The sequence below is a fragment of the Mastigoproctus giganteus genome, chromosome 9, assembly GCF_048544385.1.
Source record: "Mastigoproctus giganteus isolate SK-2022 chromosome 9, ASM4854438v1, whole genome shotgun sequence".
Lineage (NCBI taxonomy): Eukaryota > Metazoa > Arthropoda > Arachnida > Uropygi > Thelyphonidae > Mastigoproctus > Mastigoproctus giganteus.
In genome coordinates, this window is record NC_143583.1 from 224,192,414 (window position 1) to 224,216,014 (window position 23,601).

Consider the following 23,601-nt stretch of genomic DNA (forward strand, 5'->3'; position numbering starts at 1 on the left):
CAAGTCACAAAGGAGATTAGGCAGGCAAAGGCAGACTACGAAAAATCCTTGGCAAAGGATGCAAAGAAAAACAGAAAACAGGTCCACTGGATATTGATGGTTCAACAGTTGAGGATCCTGCTCAGGTGGCTAACAATCTAAACGAGTATTTTGCATCTACATTCACACATGAGGAGTTATTCAGGAAGGAGAATGATGTAGGTAAAGTAAACATTGGCAGTGAGCTGGTTGATTTTGTAATAACTGAGAGGAAAGTGGAGGAGAGATTGTTGAGGATAAACATAAAAAAGGCACCTGGGGTGGATGGGATCTATCCAGTTATATTAAAGGAGGCAGCAAAGGAAGTAAGCAAACCCCTAGCCATAATTATGAGAGCTTCTTTGGACTCAGGGGAGGTACCCATAAACTGGAGATGTGCAAATGTAACCTCAATCCACAAAGGAGGATCAAAGGCTGACACAAGTAATTATAGACCTGTTAGTTTAACTTCTGTTTCAGGTAAATTAATGGAAGCACTGGTTAAAGAAGCAGTGCAGGATCATCTAGACAAGAATTCAGTTATAGCTCAGACGCAGCATGGTTTTGTTAAGGGCAGGTCTTGCCTGACCAATTTGATTGGATACTATGATGTAGTCACAAAAGAACTGGATGCAGGGAATAACTTTGATATTATATATTTGGATCTTAGAAAGGCTTTTGGTACTGTTGCACATGGAAGACTGCTGCACAAATTGGAGCAGTGTGGCATTGGAGGCGAATTGCTGCTATGGATAAGGGGATGGTTGAGTGGCAGAAGACAGAGAGTGGTAATCAATGGACACTGCTCAACGTGGACTAATGTTATTAGTGGAGTTCCTCAGGGATCAGTGTTGGGTCCGTTGTTGTTTTCGGTGTTTAGGAATGATATTGATGATGGGATATCAAGTTTAATGTCCAAGTTTGCAGATGATACAAAGGTTGGCAGGGTTGTTAAGGACACTACTGATGCTATGCTGCTGCAACAGGATCTGGAAAGGTTGAACAGATGGGCTGAGAGGTGGCAAATGAAGTTTAACATTGACAAATGTAAAGTACTACATATGGGAAACAGTAACCCCAGAGCAACGTATCAACTCTGCGGTACTACACTGACAGTGGTGGAGAATGAAAAGGACCTGGGGGTAATTGTGCAGGCAGATATGAAGTTCTCTGAGCATTGCAGACGAGCTGCAAGAGTAGCTCATGGTGTCTTGTCAATGATATACAGGAATTTTTCTAGCAGGGATAAGGAGGTGATTATTCCCTTGTATAAGGCAATGGTTAGGCCACATCTTGAGTACTGTATACAGGTCTGGAGGCCTCATTTCAAGAAGGATGTAGAGCAGCTGGAATGGGTACAGAGAAGGGCAACAAGATTAGTGAATGGAACAAAGGGTTGCGCTTACAAAGAAAGGCTTAAGTTTTGCAAATTACAGAGTCTGGATACTAGGCACCGGCGAGGTGATCTGATAGAGGTGTATAAGGCTTTGAATGGTTTGAGCATGCTCAATGCCAATGGGATTCTTCATCTTGCTCAGAATAATCACCTCAGAGGGCATAAATTCAAATTGAGGAAGGACAGATGTCGGATAGATGTGCGGAAATTTGCCTTTGGCCAGCGGGTGGTTGGTTGGTGGAACCGACTTCCATCACTTGTTGTTGAAGTTGATAACCTAAACAAATTTAAAGCTCAACTGGACAAGTATTTCGAACGAACGGAGAGGTGAAATGGGAGTGGTGTGTGTGTGTTTTTTTTTTTTTTTTTTTTTTTTGGCTGATGCTGAATAAGCTTGCTTTCTTGCATCATATGCCTCTACTAATGCTAATGTTATTAGTGGAGTCCCCGAGTGTTCGTGTTTGGCCCATTGTTGTTTTCTATGTTTATGAATGATATTATGAAGGTATATCACGCTTAATGTCCAAGTTTACAGATGATACAAAGCTTGCTTTCTTGCATCATATGCCTCTACTAATGCTAATGCTGTTTGAGAATGCCCACACCTCTGGCATTCGAAGCATCCAAGTGGATTTGGAGTGCTCGGATCTTACAGAAAAGGTAGTCAGCTTTAACTGATTAAAGGAGTTTGGCATATTGAAAGTAAGAATAATGTTCCTTTTAGATGTAAGGACACCCTCCTGTTTGATCATTACATTATTCTTTTGAACCAATGACATGTTGTAGATTAAGGTCTCTCTTCTTCCTCAGGAACATTAAGGAGATACCATTCTGAAATGACCCCTTTTGAGGTGTTTAAGGGTTGCAGAAATTGGAAGGTCTCCAAAGGTAGTTTGCTTCAGGAGCTGCTTAGAATGACAGGGGTTAGATGTTTACATAAAGTGATCTCCTGTGCAAAGTCATTTGACTATTTTAGGAGTACCTTCTACAGCCTCTATGCTTTTCTACACAAGAAATGGAGGTAAACTGTTAAGAGGCTTCATTGATAAAAATGTAAAATCAGAAATCAAGCAGGTCATTTTGGTTGGGATGATTCATGTTCAGTATGTGAGCATGTAGGCTCTACACTTGGTTAAATTAAGGGGCCCACGTTTGCTCTTTTTGGCCCTCAGTATTGGATTTATACTCAAGTTATCAGCCTTGCCACATGGAAGTAGGAGTGTTGCCACTAGTGACCAAGCAACAAGAGGTCAGGTGTTAGTGCTTTCGAGAAATTAGTTATACAGTAGAATGCCGATTATCTGAACTAATTGGGACCAGAGTTGGTTCGGTTAATAAAATAGTTTGGATAATCAAACATACATGAGAATATCCAGTTTATATGAAACAGTGTAATTAGGCCTACAATTAGATTATTGTATTCAAGGTTATTACTACTGCATTTTGAAATATGAAGTATTATAAAAAAATAATTGATTTAGGAAATGGTTTGTAAATAATAACCAAAACGTTTTAGAAACAATGTATATTATATTTATTTTCAACTTACCTAATTGTTTTACATGGTTTCAACTATAAATCACACTTTTTTTACATAAACAGACATAAACATACACAAATAATTGCACACAAATAAGAGTATAATGAATCTTGGGAAGATTTATTTTTTAAAATATGTAACCTTGAATTTTTCTTTGAACCATGCGAGATTGTCTTTTTTTTTTCAGAGAGGTCTCTAATCCTCTTTAATAGTAGTACCATCCTGTAGAACTGCATTCAGACTGTTGCTCACATCATACCATTGCAGTCTCTAGTGCAGTGAAGGCCTCCACATGAGTGAGCCCCCTTCCCCACATCCTCTTCTTCTTCATCATCAGAATCACCTTTGTTAAAGTCAGCACATTCTTCATCCTGGACTAATGCAACAATTTCTTCTTTGGTTAAAATATGATAACCAGGATCATCAGCAATCATTGTCTAACCATGTCTCTGCATTATATATTGCCCACACTCGGAAAACCCAGGAATCCTTTTTTTTAGAATCATTTTCATTGTCTAACTTTGAAGCAAACTTCAAAATTTCATTTATTCTGCTCTTTATGTCAGATACGGTTGCTTTACCAACATTAAAAATCTCAGCAAGAAATATAGCAGTTTAGCCCTTTTCCAGTCTATTAATAATTGTTATCTTGTCTTCTATCGACAACTCATTGTGGTTTCTTTTTCCTATAGATGCCAATATTAACACAATGGGGCAGCAATATTAAAAAGCAAAAATGACACAGTATTTCACTTTGAAATAGCCATGAGCAAAAACTTGAATATTGAGCGATTAGATTGACACAATGGTCAATGGTACAACAGACAATAATACATCAAGGTCACAGGAGCCTGTCCTGGATCCACACAGTAGCTAAAGCCAACATTTGATTTTTAACTTCTGTAATGACAAATTAAGACTATTTCTACGCTATATTGCCTATATCGTAGAATAAATAATCAGAAAGGAATGCATTAAGCAGCAGGGGTAATATTTCAACATAACAACCAGTGCACTAAAAGTAGATACTGTAATTTTTTATTTTTGGGCGGCGGTGGTTCGGATAATCGACTTTCTACTGTATATGGTTGAGTGGGAGAAGACAGAGGGTGGTAATTAATGGGTGCTGCTCTTCGTGGACTAATGTTATTAGTGGAGTCCCACAGGGTTCGGTGTTGGGTCCACTGTTGTTTTGTATATTTATCAATGATATTGACGAAGGTATATCAGGCTTAGTGTTGAAGTTTGCAGATGATACAAAGATCGGCAGGGTTGTTAATGGCATTGTAAAGTAATGGCATTGTGCTACTGCAACAGGATCTAGATAATTTGGGCAGATGGGCTAAGAAGTGACAACTGAAGTTTAACCTTGACAAATGCAAAGTACTGCATATGGGTAGATGTAACCTGAGAGAAAAGTACTAACTGTGGTACTACACTTAAGGTGGTAGAAAATGAAAAAGACCTGGGAGTAATTGTGCAGTCAGATATGAAGTTTTCTGAGCAATGCAGATAGGCTGCCAGGGCAGGTCATGGGGTTTTGTCAATGATATATAGGAATTTTGCTAGCAGGGAAAAGGAGGTGATTGTCCCTCTGTATAAGGCAATGGTCAGGCCATGCCTTGAGTACTGCGTACAGGTCTCGAGGCCTCATTTTAGGAAGGATGTCGATTTGCTTGAGCGTGTACAGAGAAGGGCAACAAGATTGGTGAGGGGAATGAAGGGATCCTCTTACCAAGAGAGGCTTAAGTTGCAGTGGCTAGAGACTAGGCACCTGTGCGGTGATCTGATTGAGGTGTATAAGGCCTTGAATAGGTTGAGCACGCTGAATTCTGATGGGATCCTTCCACTTGTTCAGATTACGAACCTAAGGGGGCATAAATTCAAATTAAGAAAAGGCAGATGTAGAATAGATGTGCAGAAATTTGCCTTTAGCCAGCAGGTGGTTAATTGTTAGACATGTTCAAAGCCGCTAAGTGGATTTTTCTTATTTATTGATTTGAAATTATTGTTTTTCTAAAACTTTTGATTTAAATTTAGTAGTATAGCATTATTCTGTGATATTTCTGATTAATCTGGTGTATTTATTCTTTACTCGGCCTTGTAATTGCATAAAAGTATCGGTAAGGGTATCAAATCCACGTGTTACAAGTTACAACTCCGCTGAACGAGAAGTTTTTTTAGCCAAATTTAGCCGCTTATTGAATATCTTTTACATCAAATTATTTTTTGTAAGTAGCTTATAGACCTAGTAAGGATCGTTGGTTTATTCTGAATTGGGACAGCGAGATTTGAAAGTTAATTAATACTTAAGTGTCCATAGATTACCGTTCGTAACTTCCGCCTTTGTCTTTGTCATACGATCGTTATATATCGAACCTAGATAGCGTTAGTATAGTATACGTTATAATATTTTCAGCGATCGGTAAAATCCATTAAACTTGTTCAACTTCGTTGGCATTTAAATTGCACTTTTAACTAAATACATATACCGACTTAGATTACAAACGTAATCTAATAAATACGTATAATTAATTAATACATAACTGATACGGAAGTTATATAAAGGGAACTCGGAGATAATTAATACTTGACTGATTGATTAATACTTGACGCTAAAAATATATATCCCGTTATAGCTGTGTTGGGAGATAAGTTAGGGTTATAAACTGAAATTGAAATTTTATTTAAATTAAAAGTAATCATGACTCAGACCAGAGCAGCAAAACAAAAGGCTCAAGCTAATGGAAGTGCTGTGGCTCAGAGGAGAACTGAGGGGTGCAGTTGCCTTCTGAGTCTCAGCCTTCTAAAATGCACAGCTTGCATGATGTTTGTGGAGCATTCAGGTACGGGACATGATATTGCCATGGGGGATGTCTTTGTGTGTGCACGATGCAAGGAGTGTATCGAAATCAGGCAACAACTCAGCGTTCTTATGGGCCTATATGAGAGCTTGAAGGACAGGGTGGATGCCTTCGAAGGAACTAAATTGAGGGGCCCATCAAGCTCTCAGCTGCCCACATCAACGCCAGAGCTTGCACTTGGTCATCGTGAAACACAGCGGCAACCCCCAAGGCAGAATGCACTGGTCCCAAAGGAACTAGTAGTTGTTGGTGACTCTATTGTCAGGGAAACGGGGAACATGCTTTGTAAAAAGGATAGGTGGAACAGGACCAGGGTATGTCTGCCAGGGGCAAAGGTTGATGACGTTGTAGAGCAGATATCATCTTTTAAGGGCACAAAAGGTGATATAGTGGTACACGTGGGCATTAACGATATCAAGAGTAGGAGACCGGCAGAATTGCTTAACAAGAACAGGTCACTGTTGAAAAAAAGCCGTGAAATAGGGTTGAATTTGAAAGTGTCTGCAATTCTGCCCAGACACGATAGCAGGGAGTATATGATGAGAGCCTTGTCAATCAATTCGGCCCTGGAAAGATTGTGCAAGGCTCAAGGGGTAGAATTTTTTTCAGCCTGGACTGTACTTGTTAACAGGAGGGATTGCTTCTACAAGGATGGGATACACTTAAATAGAAAGGGTGCAAGAATATTTGCTGATGCTATCGAGGCAGTGTTAGGTGGGTCGGAAAACTGCTAGCTTGGGGGGATACAAAGACAAATAGGTTAACAGTAGCCACTGGCAGAGGTGAAAGAGATTCTTGCACTGCTTCTATTGGAATGAGCAGAAGCCTGAAAAACAAGATTCAGGATATTTCAGAGACTGCTGGGAGTCATTGCGGTACAAGTAAACACATGGGTTGTGTTAGGGTAGCTAAGAATAGAAATAGGTGCATGTATACTTGCTTGTACACCAATGCTAGGAGTTTAATAAATAAATTTGATGAATTTGAGGTATTGCTCAAAACATCAAAGGCAGATATTGTTGGGATATCAGAGACTTGGTGTCACACAGATATAAGGAATGCAGAACTGGAATTTGGGGAGTACAATGTCTACAGAAAAGATAGACTGGATAGGAAGGGAGGAGGGGTTATGCTATTAGTTAAGAAATACATAAAATCCAAGGAAGTGAAGCCAGTGGACATCGCTGGACAGTGCAGTGTTGAGTCAGTTTGGTGTGACATAAGCATTGGGAGATCAAAATTGAGAGTAGGAGTGTGCTATGGGCCTAATGACTCTGATGAGTATAATAAGAAACTGTACAGGGAAATAGAGTGGGCCAGTAAATCAGAGAGTCTTATAATGGGAGATTTTAATTTCCCAGATACTGACTGGAATTTGTGGGCTGGTCACTCACACACTAGCAAGGCTTTTGTGGATTTATTGGATGATTGTTTTCTACATCAGCATGTTCGGGAGGCAACTAGAGGGAGGAATACTCTTGATTTGATTATCAGCAGTGATTCTTCATGCATTAAGAATCTGCAGATAAATGAACCACTAGGTGGCAGTGATCACAGTGTGCTGAAGTGGGATTTACTCAAAGAGGTAACTACCATTAGGGGTAAAGGGAAGGGTTATTGCTTTCATAAAGGCGACTACGATGGACTGAGACAATATTTAAATTCTATACAGTGGGATCAACTGATGATGTTACCAACAGTAAATGCAAAATGGGAAGCATTCAAAGAACTTATCTTGGAAGCTACTAGACTTTACATACCAACTAAGAAATATTGTTCACGGTTTAGGCCTAAATGGATGTCAGATGAACTGATGAGGCATATGGCAGAGAAGAAACATGCATGGGATAGATACAAATTAACACATGACACAGAAGCCTATGATAGATACAAGTTGATCTGTAACCAAGTTACAAAGGAGGTTAGGCAGGCGAAGGCAGATTACGAGAAATCTTTGGCAAGGGATGCAAAGAAAAACAGCAAAGAGTTCTTTACTTATGTAAACTCTAGAAGGAAGAGGATGAATCAGATTGGTCCACTTGATATCGATGGGTCAACTGTTGATGATCCTGCTCAGGTAGCTAACAAACTAAATGAATATTTTGCATCGACATTCACACATGAGGAGTTATTTATCGAGGGGAATGCCAGAGGTGTATTCAACTCTAGCAGTAAGCTAGAGAATCTTGTAATAACTGAGAGTAAAGTGGAGGAGAAATTGTTGAAGATAAACACAAGAAAGGCACCTGGGGTGGATGGGATCTATCCAGTTATATTAAAGGAGGCAGCAAAGGAAGTAAGCAAACCCTTAGCCATAATTATGAGAGCTTCCTTGGACTCAGGGGAGGTACCCATAGACTGGAGATGTGCAAATGTGACCCCAATTCACAAAGGAGGATCAAAAGCTGACACAAGCAATTATAGACCTGTGAGTTTAACTTCTGTTCCAGGAAAATTAATGGAGGCACTAGTTAAAGAAGCACTGCAGGATCATTTAGACAAGACTTCAGTTATAGCTCGGACACAGCATGGTTTTGTTAAGGGGAAGTCTTGCCTGACCAATTTGATTGGATACTATGATGCAGTCACAAAGGAACTGGATGCAGGGAATAACTTTGATATTATATACTTGGATCTTAGAAAGGCTTTTGATACTGTTGCACATGGAAGACTGCTGCACAAATTGGAGCAGTGTAACATTGGAGGCAAATTGCTGCTGTGGGTAAAGGGGTGGCTGAGGGGGAGAAGACAGAGCGTGGTAATCAATGGACACTGCTCGTCGTGGACTAATGTTATTAGTGGAGTCCCTCAGGGCTCAGTGTTGGGTCCATTATTGTTTTCTGTATTCATAAATGATATTGATGATGGTATATCAAGCTTAATGTCGAAGTTTGCAGACGATACAAAGGTAGGCAGGGTTGTCAAGGACACTACTGACACTATGCTGCTGCAACAGGATCTGGAAAGGTTGAGCAGATGGGCTGAGAGGTGGCAAATGAAGTTTAACATTGACAAATGTAAAGTACTACACATGGGAAACAGCAACCCCAGAGCAACGTATCAACTCTGTGGTATTACACTGACAGTGGTAGAGAATGAAAGGGACCTGGGGGTGGTTGTGCAGGCAGATATGAAGTTCTCTGAGCAGTGCAGACAGGCTGCAAGAGTAGTTCATGGCGTATTGTCAATGATATATAGGAATTTTTCTAGCAGGGATAAGGAGGTGATTATTCCCTTGTATAAGGCAATGGTCAGGCCACACCTAGAGGCTTGGAGGCCTCATTTCAAGAAGGATGTAGAGCTGCTGGAACGAGTACAGAGAAGGGCAACAAGATTAGTGAATGGAACAAAGGGGTGCTCTTACGAAGAAAGGCTTAAGATTTGCAAATTACAGTGTCTGGAGACTAGGCACCAGCGAGGTGATCTGATAGAGGTGTATAAAGCATTGAATGGTTTGAGCATGCTCAATGCTGATGGGATTCTTCCTCTCGCTAAGAATAATCACCTGAGAGGGCATAAATTCAAATTGAGGAAAGACAGATGTAGGATAGACGTGCGGAAATTTGCCTTTAGCCAGCGAGTGGTTGGTTGGTGGAACAGACTTCCATCCCTTGTCGTGGAAGTTGATAGCCTAAATAAGTTTAAGGCTCAGCTGGACAGGTATTTTGAACGAACAGAGGGGTGAAATGGGAGTGGTGTGTTTTTTTTTTTTTTTTTTGGCTGATGCTGCATAAGCTTGCTTTCTTGCATCAAATGCCTCTACTAATGCTAATGCTAATGCTAATTGCTGGAACAAACTTCCATCTGTCGTTGTGGAAGTTGATAGGTTGAATAAATTTAAGGAGGAACTGGACAGGCATTTGGAGGTAATGGTGTGTTTTTTTTGTTTTTTTTTGGCTGATGCTGCATAAGCTCATACACTTGCCTTCTTGCATCCCATGCCACTACTACTACTACTACTATATACAAAAGAAATGTCTTTCTTTTCTTTGTAGGATGCTTACTTCTTTATTTGGAAAGTACTTTCCAAATACTGTAGTAAGAATACTTACTACAGCATTTGGAAAGAGCCAAAAATAAATAACTTTGTAAGTTAAAGACTTTAATAATCTCTTTAATCAATCAATTGGAAAGAAGGCACTTTCAAATTGATTTGGAAATCACTATGATCACTTTGATCGCTTGGCACTTTGGGCCAATCAAAGCTTACTGAAGTGGGATTTATTTAAAAATGAAATTACCATCAAAGGAAAAGAGAAGGGTTTTTGCTTTCTTAAAGGTGAATACAGTGTGTCAAACAGTTTTTAAATTCTGTATAGTGGGGCCAACTGATGATGTTACCATCAGCAAATTCTAAAAGCATTCAAAGAATTAATCATAGAAGCTACTAGGATTTTCTTACTAACTAAAGAATAGTTCAAGGTTTTAGGCCTAAATGGATGTCAGATGAATTAATGAGACTCGTGGCAGAGAAGCAAAATGCATGAGATGAATATAAATCATTAGGAGACACAGAAGCCTATGGCAGATATAAATATAAACTATTCTGTAATCAAGTCACAAAGGAGGTTAGGCAAACAAAGGCAGATTATGAGAAATCTTTGGCAAAGAATGCAAAGAAAAACAGCCAAGACTTCTTTATGTATATAAACTCTAGAAGGAAGAGGATGAATCAGATTGTCCACTTGATATTGATTGTTTCACTGTTTATGATCGTGCTCAGATAGCTGACAAACTGAATGAGTATTTTGCATCCTACATTCACACATGAGGAATTCTTTAGGTAAGTGGATGCCAGACGTTTATCAAACTCTAACAGGGAGCAAAATAATTTTGTAATAACTGAGAGGAAAGTTGAAGAAAAATTATTGAAGTTAAACATAAGAAAGGCACCTGGGGTGGGACTGAGATGTGCGAGTGTATGCTCAATTCATAAAGGGGTGATCAAAGTATAACACGAGTAATTACAGGCAAGTTAGTTTAACCTTTGTTAAAGAGAAAATAATGGAGTCACTGATTAAAGAAGTAATGTAAGATCATCTAGACAAGGATGCAATTATACTTTGTACACAGCTTTAATTTGTTAAGGGGAAATCTTGACTGTCAAATCTGATTGGATATACAATGTGGTCACAAAGGAACTGGATGCAAAAAAAATTTTGATATTATATACTTGGATTTCAGGAAAGATTTTGATACTGTTGCACATAAAAGACTGCTGTTCAAATTGGAACAGCGTACCATTAAAGGTATATTGCTGTTATGGATAAAGGGATAGTTGAGTGGGAGAAGGCAAAGAGTAGTAATCAATGGATACCATTCTTGGTGGACTAATGTTATTAGTTGAGTCCCTCGGGGTTCAGTGTTGGGCCCATTGCTGTTTTCTATATATAAATAATATTGAAAGCATACCAGGCTTAATGTCCAAGTTTGCAGATAATTAAAAATTAGAAGGGTGATTAATGGCAGTAATGATGATATGCTACTGCAGCAGGATCTAGAAAAGTTAGGCAGATGGGCTGAGAAAAGGCAATTGACATTGACAAATGTAAAGTACTGCATGTGGGTAGCAGTAACCCCAGAATAACATACTGACTGTGTGGTACTACACTCAGGGTAGTAGAGAATGAAAAAGGCCTGGGGTAATTGTGCAGTCAGATATGAAGTTCTCTGAGCATTGCAGACAGGCTGTCAGGAGAGCTCATGTGGTTTAGTCAATGATATATAGGAATTTTTCTAGCACAGATAAAGGAGGTGATTTATCCCATAGTATAAAGCAATGGTTAGTCCACACATTGAGTACTGCATGCAAGTTTGGAGGCCTCATTATAGGAAGAATGTAGAGCTGCCTGATGAGTACAGAGAGGGCAACAATACTGGTGGCTGGAACAAACCTGTACTCTTACCATGAAAGGCTTCAGTTCTGAAAATTACAGCATCTGGAGATTAGGAACCCACATAGTGATCTGATTGATGCCTTGAATGGATTTAACAAGCTCAATTCTGATGGGATTCTTCCTCTTCCTCAGATGACCTCATGAGAGGGCACAAATTCAAACTGAGGAAGCCCAGTTGCAGAACAGACATACAGAAGTTTTCCTTCAGCTAGTGGGTGGTTGATTGCTGGAATAAACTTCCACCTGTTGTTGTGGAAGTTGATAACTTAAATAAATTCAAGCAAGAACTAGACAAACTATTGGAGGGAATGGATAGGTGAAATGAAGTGTTTTTTTTTTTTTTAAGCTGATGCTGTATAAGCTTGCTTTATTGCATTATTTGCCACTACTAATGCTAATAATGTATTGTTGTGGTACTTTTATTCAAATAGTTTTAAAACTGTTTGAATAACTGTGTATAGATTTGAAAACTCATTTTTAGGAGGGCCATAGATCTTGTGGAATATGTCCAGAGAAAAGCAGTAAGATTAATTTAAATAGTACCCTGCTTCTTTGCTAAATTACTTTCTGCATTTCTTCCTCCATTTTTATTATATTGAAGTTATTTTTGATTACACAAATCTTTTCTATAGAAATGACATTCTATAATCACTTCTTATTGATTTAAATTAATTTTCTTATATTTATATTTTTTACTCTTCAGGTTACAGTTAATGAACTCAAACATAATATCCTTTGAAGCATTAGTGTCCTTTATGTAAGTAGGCTTATCATTTACAACGAAACTGCTACTACTTATCATCAATAAAATGGACAATTCCACCTTTCACATGTTACAAACTGAGGTTCTAGAATGGTACATTGACCATCAGTTCTATGTATGGAGTGTTTTACTGTTTACACCAATTGTGGTAAGTGCATATTTTATTTGTTTTCTGCTACTTTTATGACATTACTCCAAAATATACACTGTGCTGCCACTTTATTAGGTACACCTCTGCTGTGCACACAAATGGTTTGTCCAACAACATTGCAAGTCACATGACCACAGTTGTGGATATAAATGCAGCAGAACATTTCTAGCATCAGTTAAGCATACAAACCATAGCAAGAGCGGGGAAAAGGAATGATCTAACTGACTTTGAATGTGGCATGGTAGTAGGTGCAAGACTTGCTGGACAAAGCATCTCTGAAACGGCAGTTCTCCTGAACTTTTCACGCACCACAGTTTCAAGGGTGTATTGAGAATGGTGCAATGAAGAGAAAATATCCTCTCAATGGCACTCCTGTGAAAGAAAATCACTTGTTGATGAGAGAGAGAGGTCAGAGGAGGATGGCTAGAATTGTGCAAGCAAACAGACGGGCCACAATGTCACACATCATGTCAGAATACAACCTTGGTGCACAGAACAAAATATTGCAACAGACCACTAGTCGCACTTTGTCGCGAATGGGCTACAACAGCCGATGGCCACATCACGTACCTATGTTATCAATGAAGAACAAGAGAGCACGCCTCCTTTTGTCACAGCAACACCAGCACTGGATTATCGAGGATTGGAAAACAGTTACTTGGTCTGATGAGTTGAAGTTCCTTGTGCATCACGTTGACGGAAGGCTCAGAATTTGGCCAAAACAATGTGAATCCATGGACCCATCATGTCTGACGACTTCTGTGCAAGGTGGTGGTGGTGGTGGTGGTGGCAGTGTTATGGTGTGGGGAATGTTTTCTTGGCACACGTTGGGTCCATTGATACCCATAGATTCATGTCTGAATGCCATATCATACCTAAACATCGTTGCCGACTAAGTGCATCTGTTCATGTTGACAGTTTATCCTCAGTCAGATGGTTATTTCCAGCATGATAATGCACCAGTGCACAAAGCCTGAATCACTATGGAATGGTTCCAGGAACCTGATAATGACTTTTCTTTGCTGCGGTGGCCTTCTCAGTCCACAGATCTCAATCCTATTGAACATCTTTGGGATGAGCTGGAAAGGGCTGTTCGCTGCAGGCCTACACCTCCATTGAATCTCAAGGAGCTGCGTGACATACTCATGTCTGAATGGTACTCCATTCTTGCACATTTTCAGCATCTTGTCCAATCCATGCCTAGATGAATTCAGGCTGTTTTGAAGGCAAAAGGAGGCTCAACACGCTACTAGGTAGGTGTACCTAATAAAGTGGCAGCACAATGTATATATCTCTCTCTCTCTCTCTCTCTGCAAATAGTACTCAGCATATGACTTGTCTTTCAGTCAAAAAATAATGGATAAACAGAGCCGTGTGTGTGGTTCATTATACCCATCAGCAACAGACCAGCTTATATCTATCATAGGCTTCCATGTCACCCATTAATTTATATGTATCACATGCATTTTTCTTCTCTACCATACGGTTCATTACTTTATCTGACATCCATTTAGGCCTAAACCTTGAACAATATTTCTTAGTTGGTATGTAAAGCCTAGTAGTTTCCAAGATAAATTCTTTGAATGCTTTCCATTTTGAATTTGCTGTTGGTAACATCATCAGTTGGTCCCACTGTATAGAATTTAAATACTGTCTCAGACCACCATAGTCGGCTTTACGAAAGCAAAAACCCTTCCCTTTACCCCTGATGGTAGTTACTTCTTGGAGTAAATCCCACTTCAGCACACTGTGATCACTGCCACCTAGTGGTTCCTTTATCTGCAGATTCTTAATGCATGAAGAATCACTACTGATAATCAGATCAAGAGTATTACTCCCTCTAATTGCTTCCCAAACATGCTGATGTAGAAAACAATCATCCAATAAATCCCCAAAAGCCTTGCTAGTGTGTGAGTGACCAACCACAAATTCCAGTCAATATCTGGGAAATTAAAATCCCATATTATAAAACTCTCTGATTTACTGTCCCACTTTATTTCCCAGTACAGTTTCTTATTATACTCATCAGAGTCATTAGGCCCATAACACACTCCTACTATCAATTTTGATCTCCCAATGCTTATGTCACACCAAACTGACTTTACACTGCACTGTCCAGCGATGTCGACTGGCTTCACTTCCTTGATTTTATGTGTTTCTTAACACATAAAATCAATGAATTCCCCAAATTCCCGTTTTGCATTCCTTATATGTGTGACACCATGTCTCTGATATCCCAACAATATCTGCCTTTGATGTTCTGAGCAATACCCCAAATTCATCAAATTTACATTAAATTTGAGACCCCTGTAGTCACCTTTACGAAAGCTTTTGCTTTCGTAAAGGTGTCTCAGACCGTTTTTAAATTCTGTACAGTTGGATCGACTGATGATGTTGCCAATGTTGAATTCTAAATTGGAAGCTTTCAGGAACTTAAGTTTGGAGGCTACTAGGCTTTTTATTCCAACTAAGAAATACTGTACAAGGTTTAGGCCTAAATGAATGTCAGATGAATTAATGAGGCTCATGGCAGAGAAGAAGAAGAATGTATGGGATGCATATAAAGTATCAGGTGACACAGAAGCCTATGGCAGGTATAAACTAGACTGTAATCAAATCACAAAGGAGGTTAGGCAGGCAAAAGCAGATTACGAGAAATCTTTGGCAAAGGATGCAAAGAAAAACAGCAAAGAGTTCTTTACTTATGTAAACTCTACAAAGAAAGGGATGAATCAAATTGGACCACTTAATATAGATGAGTTGACTGTTGATGATCATGCTCAGGTAGCTGATAAACTGAATGACTATTTTCCATCTACATTCACACATGAGGAGTTATTCAATGAGGGGAATGCCAGAAGTTTATCAAACTCTAACAGGGAGCTAAGTGATTTTGTAATAACTCAGAGCAAAGTGGAGGAGAAATTGTTGAAGTTAAACATAAGGAAGGCACCTGGGGTGGACCTAATCTATTCAGTTATACTAAAGGAGGCAGCAAAGGAAATAAACAAATCCTTAGCCATAATTATGAGAGCTTCCTTGGACATAGGGGACGTCCCCTTGGACTGGAGGTGTTCAAATGTTTCACCAATTCAAAAAGGGGGTTCAAATAGTGACACAAGTAACTAAGACCTGTTAGTTTAACTTATGTTCCTGGGAAAGGAAGGATCATCTAGACAAGACTGCAGTAATAGTTAAAACACAGCATGGATTTGTTAAAGGGAGGTCTTGTCTGACCAATTTGAATAGATGCTATGATATGGTCACAAAGGAAATAAATGGCCATAATAATTTTGATATGATATATTTTTATTTCAGGAAAGCTTTTGATAGTGTTACACATGGAAGACTCCATAGCCGAGTGGTCAAGAGCGGGAGTGCAGTAGCACACGCTCTTTGAGTAGACCGGGGTTCAAGCCCCTGACTGCTGAATACGGTCAATCTGCCAACCCGCACTGGATCAACGTGGCAGATTATGGTCCATTTCCCTCAGCATGAATTGTTGAGGAGGCTTCCATCCTGCAGTGGGTTGATAATGGCTGCACTTTACCTTTTTTTTTATGGAAGACTGCTGTACAAATTGGAGAGGTATGGCATTAAGGGTAAGTTGCTACCATGGATAAAGGGATGGTTGAGTGGGAGACGACAGAGAGTGGTCATCAATGGACACTGTTCTTTGTGGACAAATGTTATTAGTGGAGTTCCCCAGGGTTCAGTGTTGAGCCCATTGTTGTTTTGTATATTTATCAATGATATTGATGAAGGTATACCAGTAATGTCCAAGTTTGCAGAAGATTCAAAGGCTGGCATTAGCATTAGTAGTGGCATTTGATGCAAGAAAGCAAGCTTATGCAGCATCAGCCAAAAAAAAAAAAACCCACTTCCACTTCACCCCTCTGTTCGTTCAAAATACCTGTCCAGCTGAGCCTTAAACTTATTTAGGCTATCAACCTCCACCACAAGGGATGGAAGTCTGTTCCACCAACCAACCACCCGCTGGCTAAAGGCAAATTTCTGCACGTCTATCCTACATCTGTCTTTCCTCAATTTGAATTTATGCCCTCTCAGGTGATTTTTCTGAGCAAGAGGAAGAATCCCATCAGCATTGAGCATGCTTAAACCATTCAAGGCTTTATACACCTCTATCAGATCACCTCGCTGGTGCCTAGTCTCCAGACACTGTAATTTGCAAAACTTAAGCCTTTCTTCGTAAGAGCACCCCTTTGTTCCATTCACTAATCTTGTTGCCCTTCTCTGTACTCGTTCCAGCAGCTCTACATCCTTCTTGAAATGAGGCCTCCAGACCTGTATACAGTACTCTAGGTGTGGCCTGACCATTGCTTTATACAATGGAATAATCACATCCTTATCCCTGCTGGAAAAATTCCTGTATATCATTGACAATACTCCATGAGCTACTCTTGCAGCCCGTCTGCACTGCTCAGAGAACTTCATATCTGCCTGCACAACCACCCCAAGTCCCTTTCATTCTCTACCACTGTCAGTGTAGTACCACAGAGTTGATACGTTGCTCTGGGGTTGCTGTTTCCCATGTGTAGTACTTTACATTTGTCAATGTTAAACTTCATTTGCCACCTCTCAGCCCATCTGCTCAACCTTTCCAGATCCTGTTGCAGCAGCATAGTGACAGTAGTGTCCTTGACAACCCTGCCAACCTTTGTATCGTCTGCAAACTTGGACATTAAGCTTGATATACCATCATCAATATCTTTTATAAATACAGAAAACAATAATGGACCCAACACTGAGCCCTGAGGGACTCCACTAATAACATTAGTCCACGATGAGCAGTGTCCATTGATTACCACTCTCTGTCTTCTCCCCCTCAACCATCCCTTTATCCATAGCAGCAATTTGCCTCCAATGTCACACTGCTCCAATTTGTGTAGCAGTGTTCCATGTGCAACAGTATCAAAAGCCTTTCTAAGATCCAAGTATATAATATCAAAGTTATTCCCTGCATCCAGTTCTTTTGTGACTGCATCATAGTATCCAATCAAGTTGGTCAGGCAAGACTTCCCCTTAACAAAACCATGCTGTGTCTGAGCTATAACTGAAGTCTTGTCTAAATGATCCTGCAGTGCTTTTTTAACCAGTGCCTCCATTAATTTTCCTGGAACAGAAGTCAAGCTCACAGGTCTATAATTACTTGTGTCAGCCTTTGATCCTCCTTTGTGAATTGGGGTCACATTTGCACATTTCCAGTCTATGGGTACCTCCCCTGAGTCCAAGGAAGCTCTCATAATTATGGCTAAGGGTTTGCTTACTTCCTTTGCTGCCTCCTTTAATATAACTGGATAGATCCCATCCACCCCGGGTGCCTTTCTTGTGTTTATCTTCAACAGTTTCTCCTCCACTTTACTCCCAGTTATTTCAAGATTCTGGCAGGGTTGTTAATGACAGTAAAGATAGTATGCTACTCCAACTGTATCTATATAAGTTGGGAAAATGGACTGAGATTGGCAACTGAAATTTAACATTGACAAATGCAAAGTACTGCATATGGGTATCAATAACCGAAGAGAAACATACTAACAGTGTGGTCCTACACTCAGAGAAGTGGAAAGCAAAAAATACCTGGGGGTAATTGTGCAGTCAAATATGAAGTTCACTGAGTAGTGTAAACGGGCTGCCAGGGCAGGTCATGGAATCTTGTCAATGATATATAGGAATTTTGCTAGCAGGCTCAAAGGGGTGTTTATCCCATTATACAAGGCAATGGTCAGACCACACCTAGAGTACTGTGTACAGGTCTGGAGGCCTCATTTTAGGAAGGATGTTGAGTTGCTAGAATGAGTACAAAGAAGGGCAACAAGATTGGTGAGAGGAACAAAGGGGTGCTCTTACCAAGAAAAGCTTAAATTCTGGAAATTGCAGCGCCAGAGAGTAGGCACGTGCGAGGTGATCTTATTGAGGTGTATAAGGCCTTGAATGGGTTGAGCAAGCTGCAAGCTGATGGGATTCTTCCTCTTGCTCAGATTAACAACCTGTGGGGGGTGCAGATTCAAATTGAGGAAAGACAGTTGTAGTATAGATGTGTGGAAATTGGCCTTTAGCCAGCAGATAGTTGAATGGTGGAACAGACTTCCATCTTTTGTTGTGGAAGCTAATAGTCAAAATAAATTGAAGGCTGAGCTGGACAGGCATTTGCAATGATTGGAGGGGTGAAATGGGAAGGTTTTTTTTTTTTTTTTTTTTTTGGTTGATGCTGCATAAGCTTGCTTTCTTGCATCGTATGCCTCTACTAATGCTAATGAATGAAACAGCTGTAAAATTTGGAAAAAAATTGCTTTTTCCCCCCACTACTTGATCAGTTCAAAATCATTTTCATCATCAGAAATATTGGAAAATTCATTGTGATATAATTTTGGATTTTGTCAGGTGGATGTTCAACATTTTTATTGTTTGAATCTTCCACATCAACGAAGTCATCTTCTTTCCACCTTTTTCTTTCTGTTGAACCTGTTAATTCCAGTCAATCAGCGGGTCATATGGCAAATAATTATTTATAATAACTCTAACTGCACCTGACCCACGAATAGCATCTGAGATCCAACCCACAACCTGACATGCATTGTCGGTAAGGGGCAAGTTCCCAACAGATTGCACTGCTCTATATCACACTATTGAGTATTTAGAGTACTAACATTTATATCATTTATAACATAACAGTAATAACATTTATATCATCTCTATTATGCTAATCATATGATCATTTCAGAGTGGATTTCTTACTTATTTTTTATATCTTTGTTTCTGTTTAGCAAATGTTTTTGAATATGAGAAAAGTATATTTTTGATTTAATACAGACCTTTGTTTTTTATATATATAAATTTACTTTTAGTTAATGTTCTTCATGCCAGTGTTTCTATGCATCTTGGTTCAGGTGTGTGCTATGTACCTTCAAGCATACAGGTACTACTTTAAAGTAAATGGAATAAATTTTACCAGAGAATCTTGGAGAAGAGCACTTATGATATTAGCACATTTCTGGGATACTCAGGGTCGAATTTGGTATGGTAAGTATTTGAAAATAAAGTTGGAACTAGTGTGTATACACTATCTTACCAAAAGTCACAGGTTGCTTACAGTTATGAATAATATGTTTTTATTCAAACATATTTACAGAATGACTGACACAGATGAATTTTATCTTGTCTTTGACCCTAATGATCAATGCATTGCGGAAGACTAATGATTTCTGGTATAAAATCTGGTACTGTGCTCCACTCCTAATCTTAACCCCTCACAGAGTACATTTTTGCATGTATGGCTTTCATGTATGACTCAAGGAGTACACACATACATACATACATACATACATACATACATACACCCAACCCTCCATATTTGCAAATTGCAAATTTTCTTTGAATGATTTTTGAGAATGGAGTCTTGAATAATGAAATATTTCTTCTACACAGGATTTGATTTGCGAGCATTCAGTTCAGCCATTCTTCAAATGGCAATGTCGCAGAAAGTATAAATTACATTTTTGGAATATATTATGCAAATTATAAAATTGCTAATGCTATTTGGCCTTACTGAAATTATAGGGGAGGCTAGGAGGAATGTCTTGTCTATTATTTTTGGTGGCCAGCAGGAATTAAATTGCACAGTTAATGAATGGTGTTATCATTCGCAACAAGAAAAATTCTTAATCCACAAGTTGCCTTGATATTATTATTATTATTATTATTATCTTATATTATTTCTCCCTGATTGGGGGTTCCACCTCGTGACAGTATTGCTACCAAGTACACAGGGTTGTTGTTATGTCTAGTGTTACTGTTGGTCTAGGAACTCTCTGATTATCCTACAGGTGTTCAAGATTGAGACTTTCTGAAGTTCCTTGTAGGTGTTCACTGGGAGACCTATTGCTGCTAGGCTGCTATGTAGGGTCTTTGGCACCACACCTGTGGTTGACACGATGATCGGGATGGTCGTTACTTGTTGCGTATGCCACATCTCTTTGAACTCATTAGGTTCGTGTACTTCCTGATTTTTTCCCCATGGGATTTCTGCAGGTTGCCAGTTTTGGGTACCGCTATGTCAATCAAATAGGTAGCCTTTTCCTTCTTGTCCTATCCATTATTTTGGCGTGGTCCCAGTACAACTTGTGAGTTGGGGTCTCTAGTACTTCCTGGAGTTCATACTTGTAGTACGGTACACTTTCTTCGATCAACTGGTATTTCCTTGCTAGCTTCTGATGTATTATCCTGGCTATCTGTGTACTTAGTCTGGATGATCACCTTGCATCCCATGGTGATGTGTTGGATCGTTTCTGAGGCCAGATGGCATCATCAACATGTGCCATCAAACACTCTGGGCTCCTTGGCGATGTATTTTCTCTAGTTCCTGTGTTGATTACCTGGTCTTGGATGGTGATTATGAATCCTTCAATCTTGGGGAATAGAGTTCCGCTCGTCAGCCATGCATTGGAAGCAATTTTATCTATGCGATCTTGATGGAGATTATTGTAGTGTCTGCCATGGAGTGTCTTCTCTGCCCATCTTTCTAGCTTCGTTTGTGCCTCCTGGTTGGGAGAGGCCTCCTCGCTTAGATTGAGTGGGGTATACCATTTGTCTATCTTACTTATGGCCTGGTGGAGTGCTGCTGTGTGTTTCTGGAAGTAATCCTTCAGGTTAGCAATCGCTGTATTCTGTTGCACAATGAGGTCTATCAGGCCCCATTCTCCTTCTTTCCGAGCAATTTTCAGTCTCTCCACGAATGATTTCGGGTGGTGTTGGTCATCATTGTCCTTCTCATGATATCCTCCAGCTCGTTAGTCCAATCGGTGTTAATAATAATAATAATTATAATTATAATTATTATTATAATTATTATGTTAATAATATTAATAATAACAATAATAATAATTATTATTATTATTATTATTATTATTAGCCATATGGTGCAAGGAAGCCTGAGGCTTATGCTACATGAGCCAAAAAAAATTTCTGAATTACCCTGAGAGAGAGAGAGAGAGAAATAAGAGTTAGAAGTAGAAAGGAATCACCAAGAAAGAGAAGAATGATGATATCCAGTTCAGGACACTGGGTGTGCCCAGCCATACTCACCAGATGTGAGTCCCATAAGTTTTGCAAACAATTGGCATTGCCAAAGGATTACTCTGTCACTCATTTAAAAGACAACATGCTGATATGACAATCTCTTTCAGAATAATTAGTTCTCCATTACTTATTGGGCAATCTTTTAAATAAATGGATGATTAACCATCTGGTTGATAACAGTGCCTCAATTTTTTTTTGAATAAATGCAATTTTGCAATTTTGCAATAAATGCATAAAAAATGCATAAATGCAATAAATAAATGCATTTTTGCAATTTTGCAATAAATGCAATTTTGAATAAATGCTACTCATTTTGAATAAATGCAATAACACTACTGCATTAATTAGGCAGTTTAAATACTAGTAGCCACAAAAATATGCAAATGAACACCAATCCACCCAACTGCATACAAACTGATAAAAGCCCATGCTTTAATTGTGTTTATAAACACTGCAATCCACTGAGAAAGCTGTCAAAGGCATTTGGTGTCCAGGAAATGCATAATGTCAGCCTTTGCTAAGATCTGTGGGGCTAAGAAACTTTCTCTATTCATTATTAATATAATTCCATCACTAAGCTTGCTCACAAGTCGGAAATGCAATAACTGCAGCTATGGATCACTCACAATCAAGAAAAGTTTACGTTCAATTCTTAATGAACGTACAAAAGGAGCATAAGTAGGACATCAAAGATATCCTAGTTTTAGCATTAACATTAGTAGAGGCACATGATGCAAGAAAGCAAGCTTATGCAGCATCAGCCAAAAAAAAAAAAAAAAAAACCACTCCCATTTCACCCCTCCGTTTATTGGAAATACCTGTCCAGCTGGGCCTTAAATTTATTTAGACTATCAACTTCCACAACAAGGGATGAAAGTCTGTTCCACCAATCAACTACCCGCTGGCTAAAGGCAAATTTCCGCACATCTATCCTACATCTGGCATTCTTCAATTTGAATTTATGCCCTCTCAGGTGATTATTCTGAACAAGAGGAAGAATCCCATCAGCATGGAGCATGCTCAAACCATTCAAGGCTTTATACACCTCTATCAGATCACCTCACCAGTGCCTCGTCTCCAGACACTGTAATTTGCAAAACTTAAGCCTTTCTTCCTAAGAGCAACCCTTTGTTCCATTCACTAATCTTGTTGCCCTTCTCTGTACTCGTTCCAGCAGCTCTACATCCTTCTTGAAATGAGGCCTCCAAACCTGTATACAGTACTCAAGGTGTGGCCTGACCATTGCCTTATACAAGGGAATAATCACCTCCTTATCCCTACTAGAAAAATTCCTGTGTGCCATTGACAAGATATAATGAGCTGCTTTTGCAGCCCGTCTGCACTACTCAGAAAACTTCATATCTGCCTGCACAATTACCCCCAGGGCCTTTTCATTCTCTACCACTGTCAGTGTAGTACCACAGAGTTGATATGTTACTCTAAGGTTACTGTTTCCCATATGTAGTACTTTACATTTGTCAATGTTAAACTTCATTTGTCACCTCTCAGCCCATCTGCTCAACCTTTCCAGATCCTGTTGCAGCAGCATACTGTCAGTAGTGTCCTTAACAACCCTGCCAACCTTTGTATCAACTGCAAACTTGGACATTAAGCTTGATATACCAACATCAATATCATTTATAAATACAGAAATCAACAATGGACCCAACACTGAACCCTGAGGGACTCCACTAATAACATTAGTCCACGATGAGCAGTGTCCATTGATTACCACTCTCTGTCTTCTCCCCCTCAACCACCCCTTTATCAATAGCAGCAATTTGCCTCCAATGTCACACTGCTCCAATTTCTGTAGCAGTCTTCCATGTGCAACAGTATCAAAAGCCTTTCTAAGATCCAAGTATATAATATCAAA

General features: G+C 39.4%; 1 protein-coding gene across 2 annotated transcripts in view; it reads left to right on the forward strand.

The window, feature by feature from the left end:
- LOC150081136 (DGAT1/2-independent enzyme synthesizing storage lipids-like) overlaps nucleotides 1-23,601 on the forward strand; it is a 199,629-nt gene that overhangs the window by 32,628 nt on the left and 143,400 nt on the right. The window contains exons 2-3 of one of the 2 annotated variants that reach the window (XM_090380602.1): nucleotides 12,419-12,626; nucleotides 19,496-19,670. In XM_090380602.1, coding sequence (XP_090236728.1) covers nucleotides 12,525-12,626; nucleotides 19,496-19,670 — 277 coding nt within the window. In that variant the 5' untranslated portion in view covers nucleotides 12,419-12,524. Of the gene's footprint in view, nucleotides 1-12,418; nucleotides 12,627-19,495; nucleotides 19,671-23,601 lie in introns of those variants that run through there. The other variant, XM_090380603.1, reaches the window with a different exon arrangement.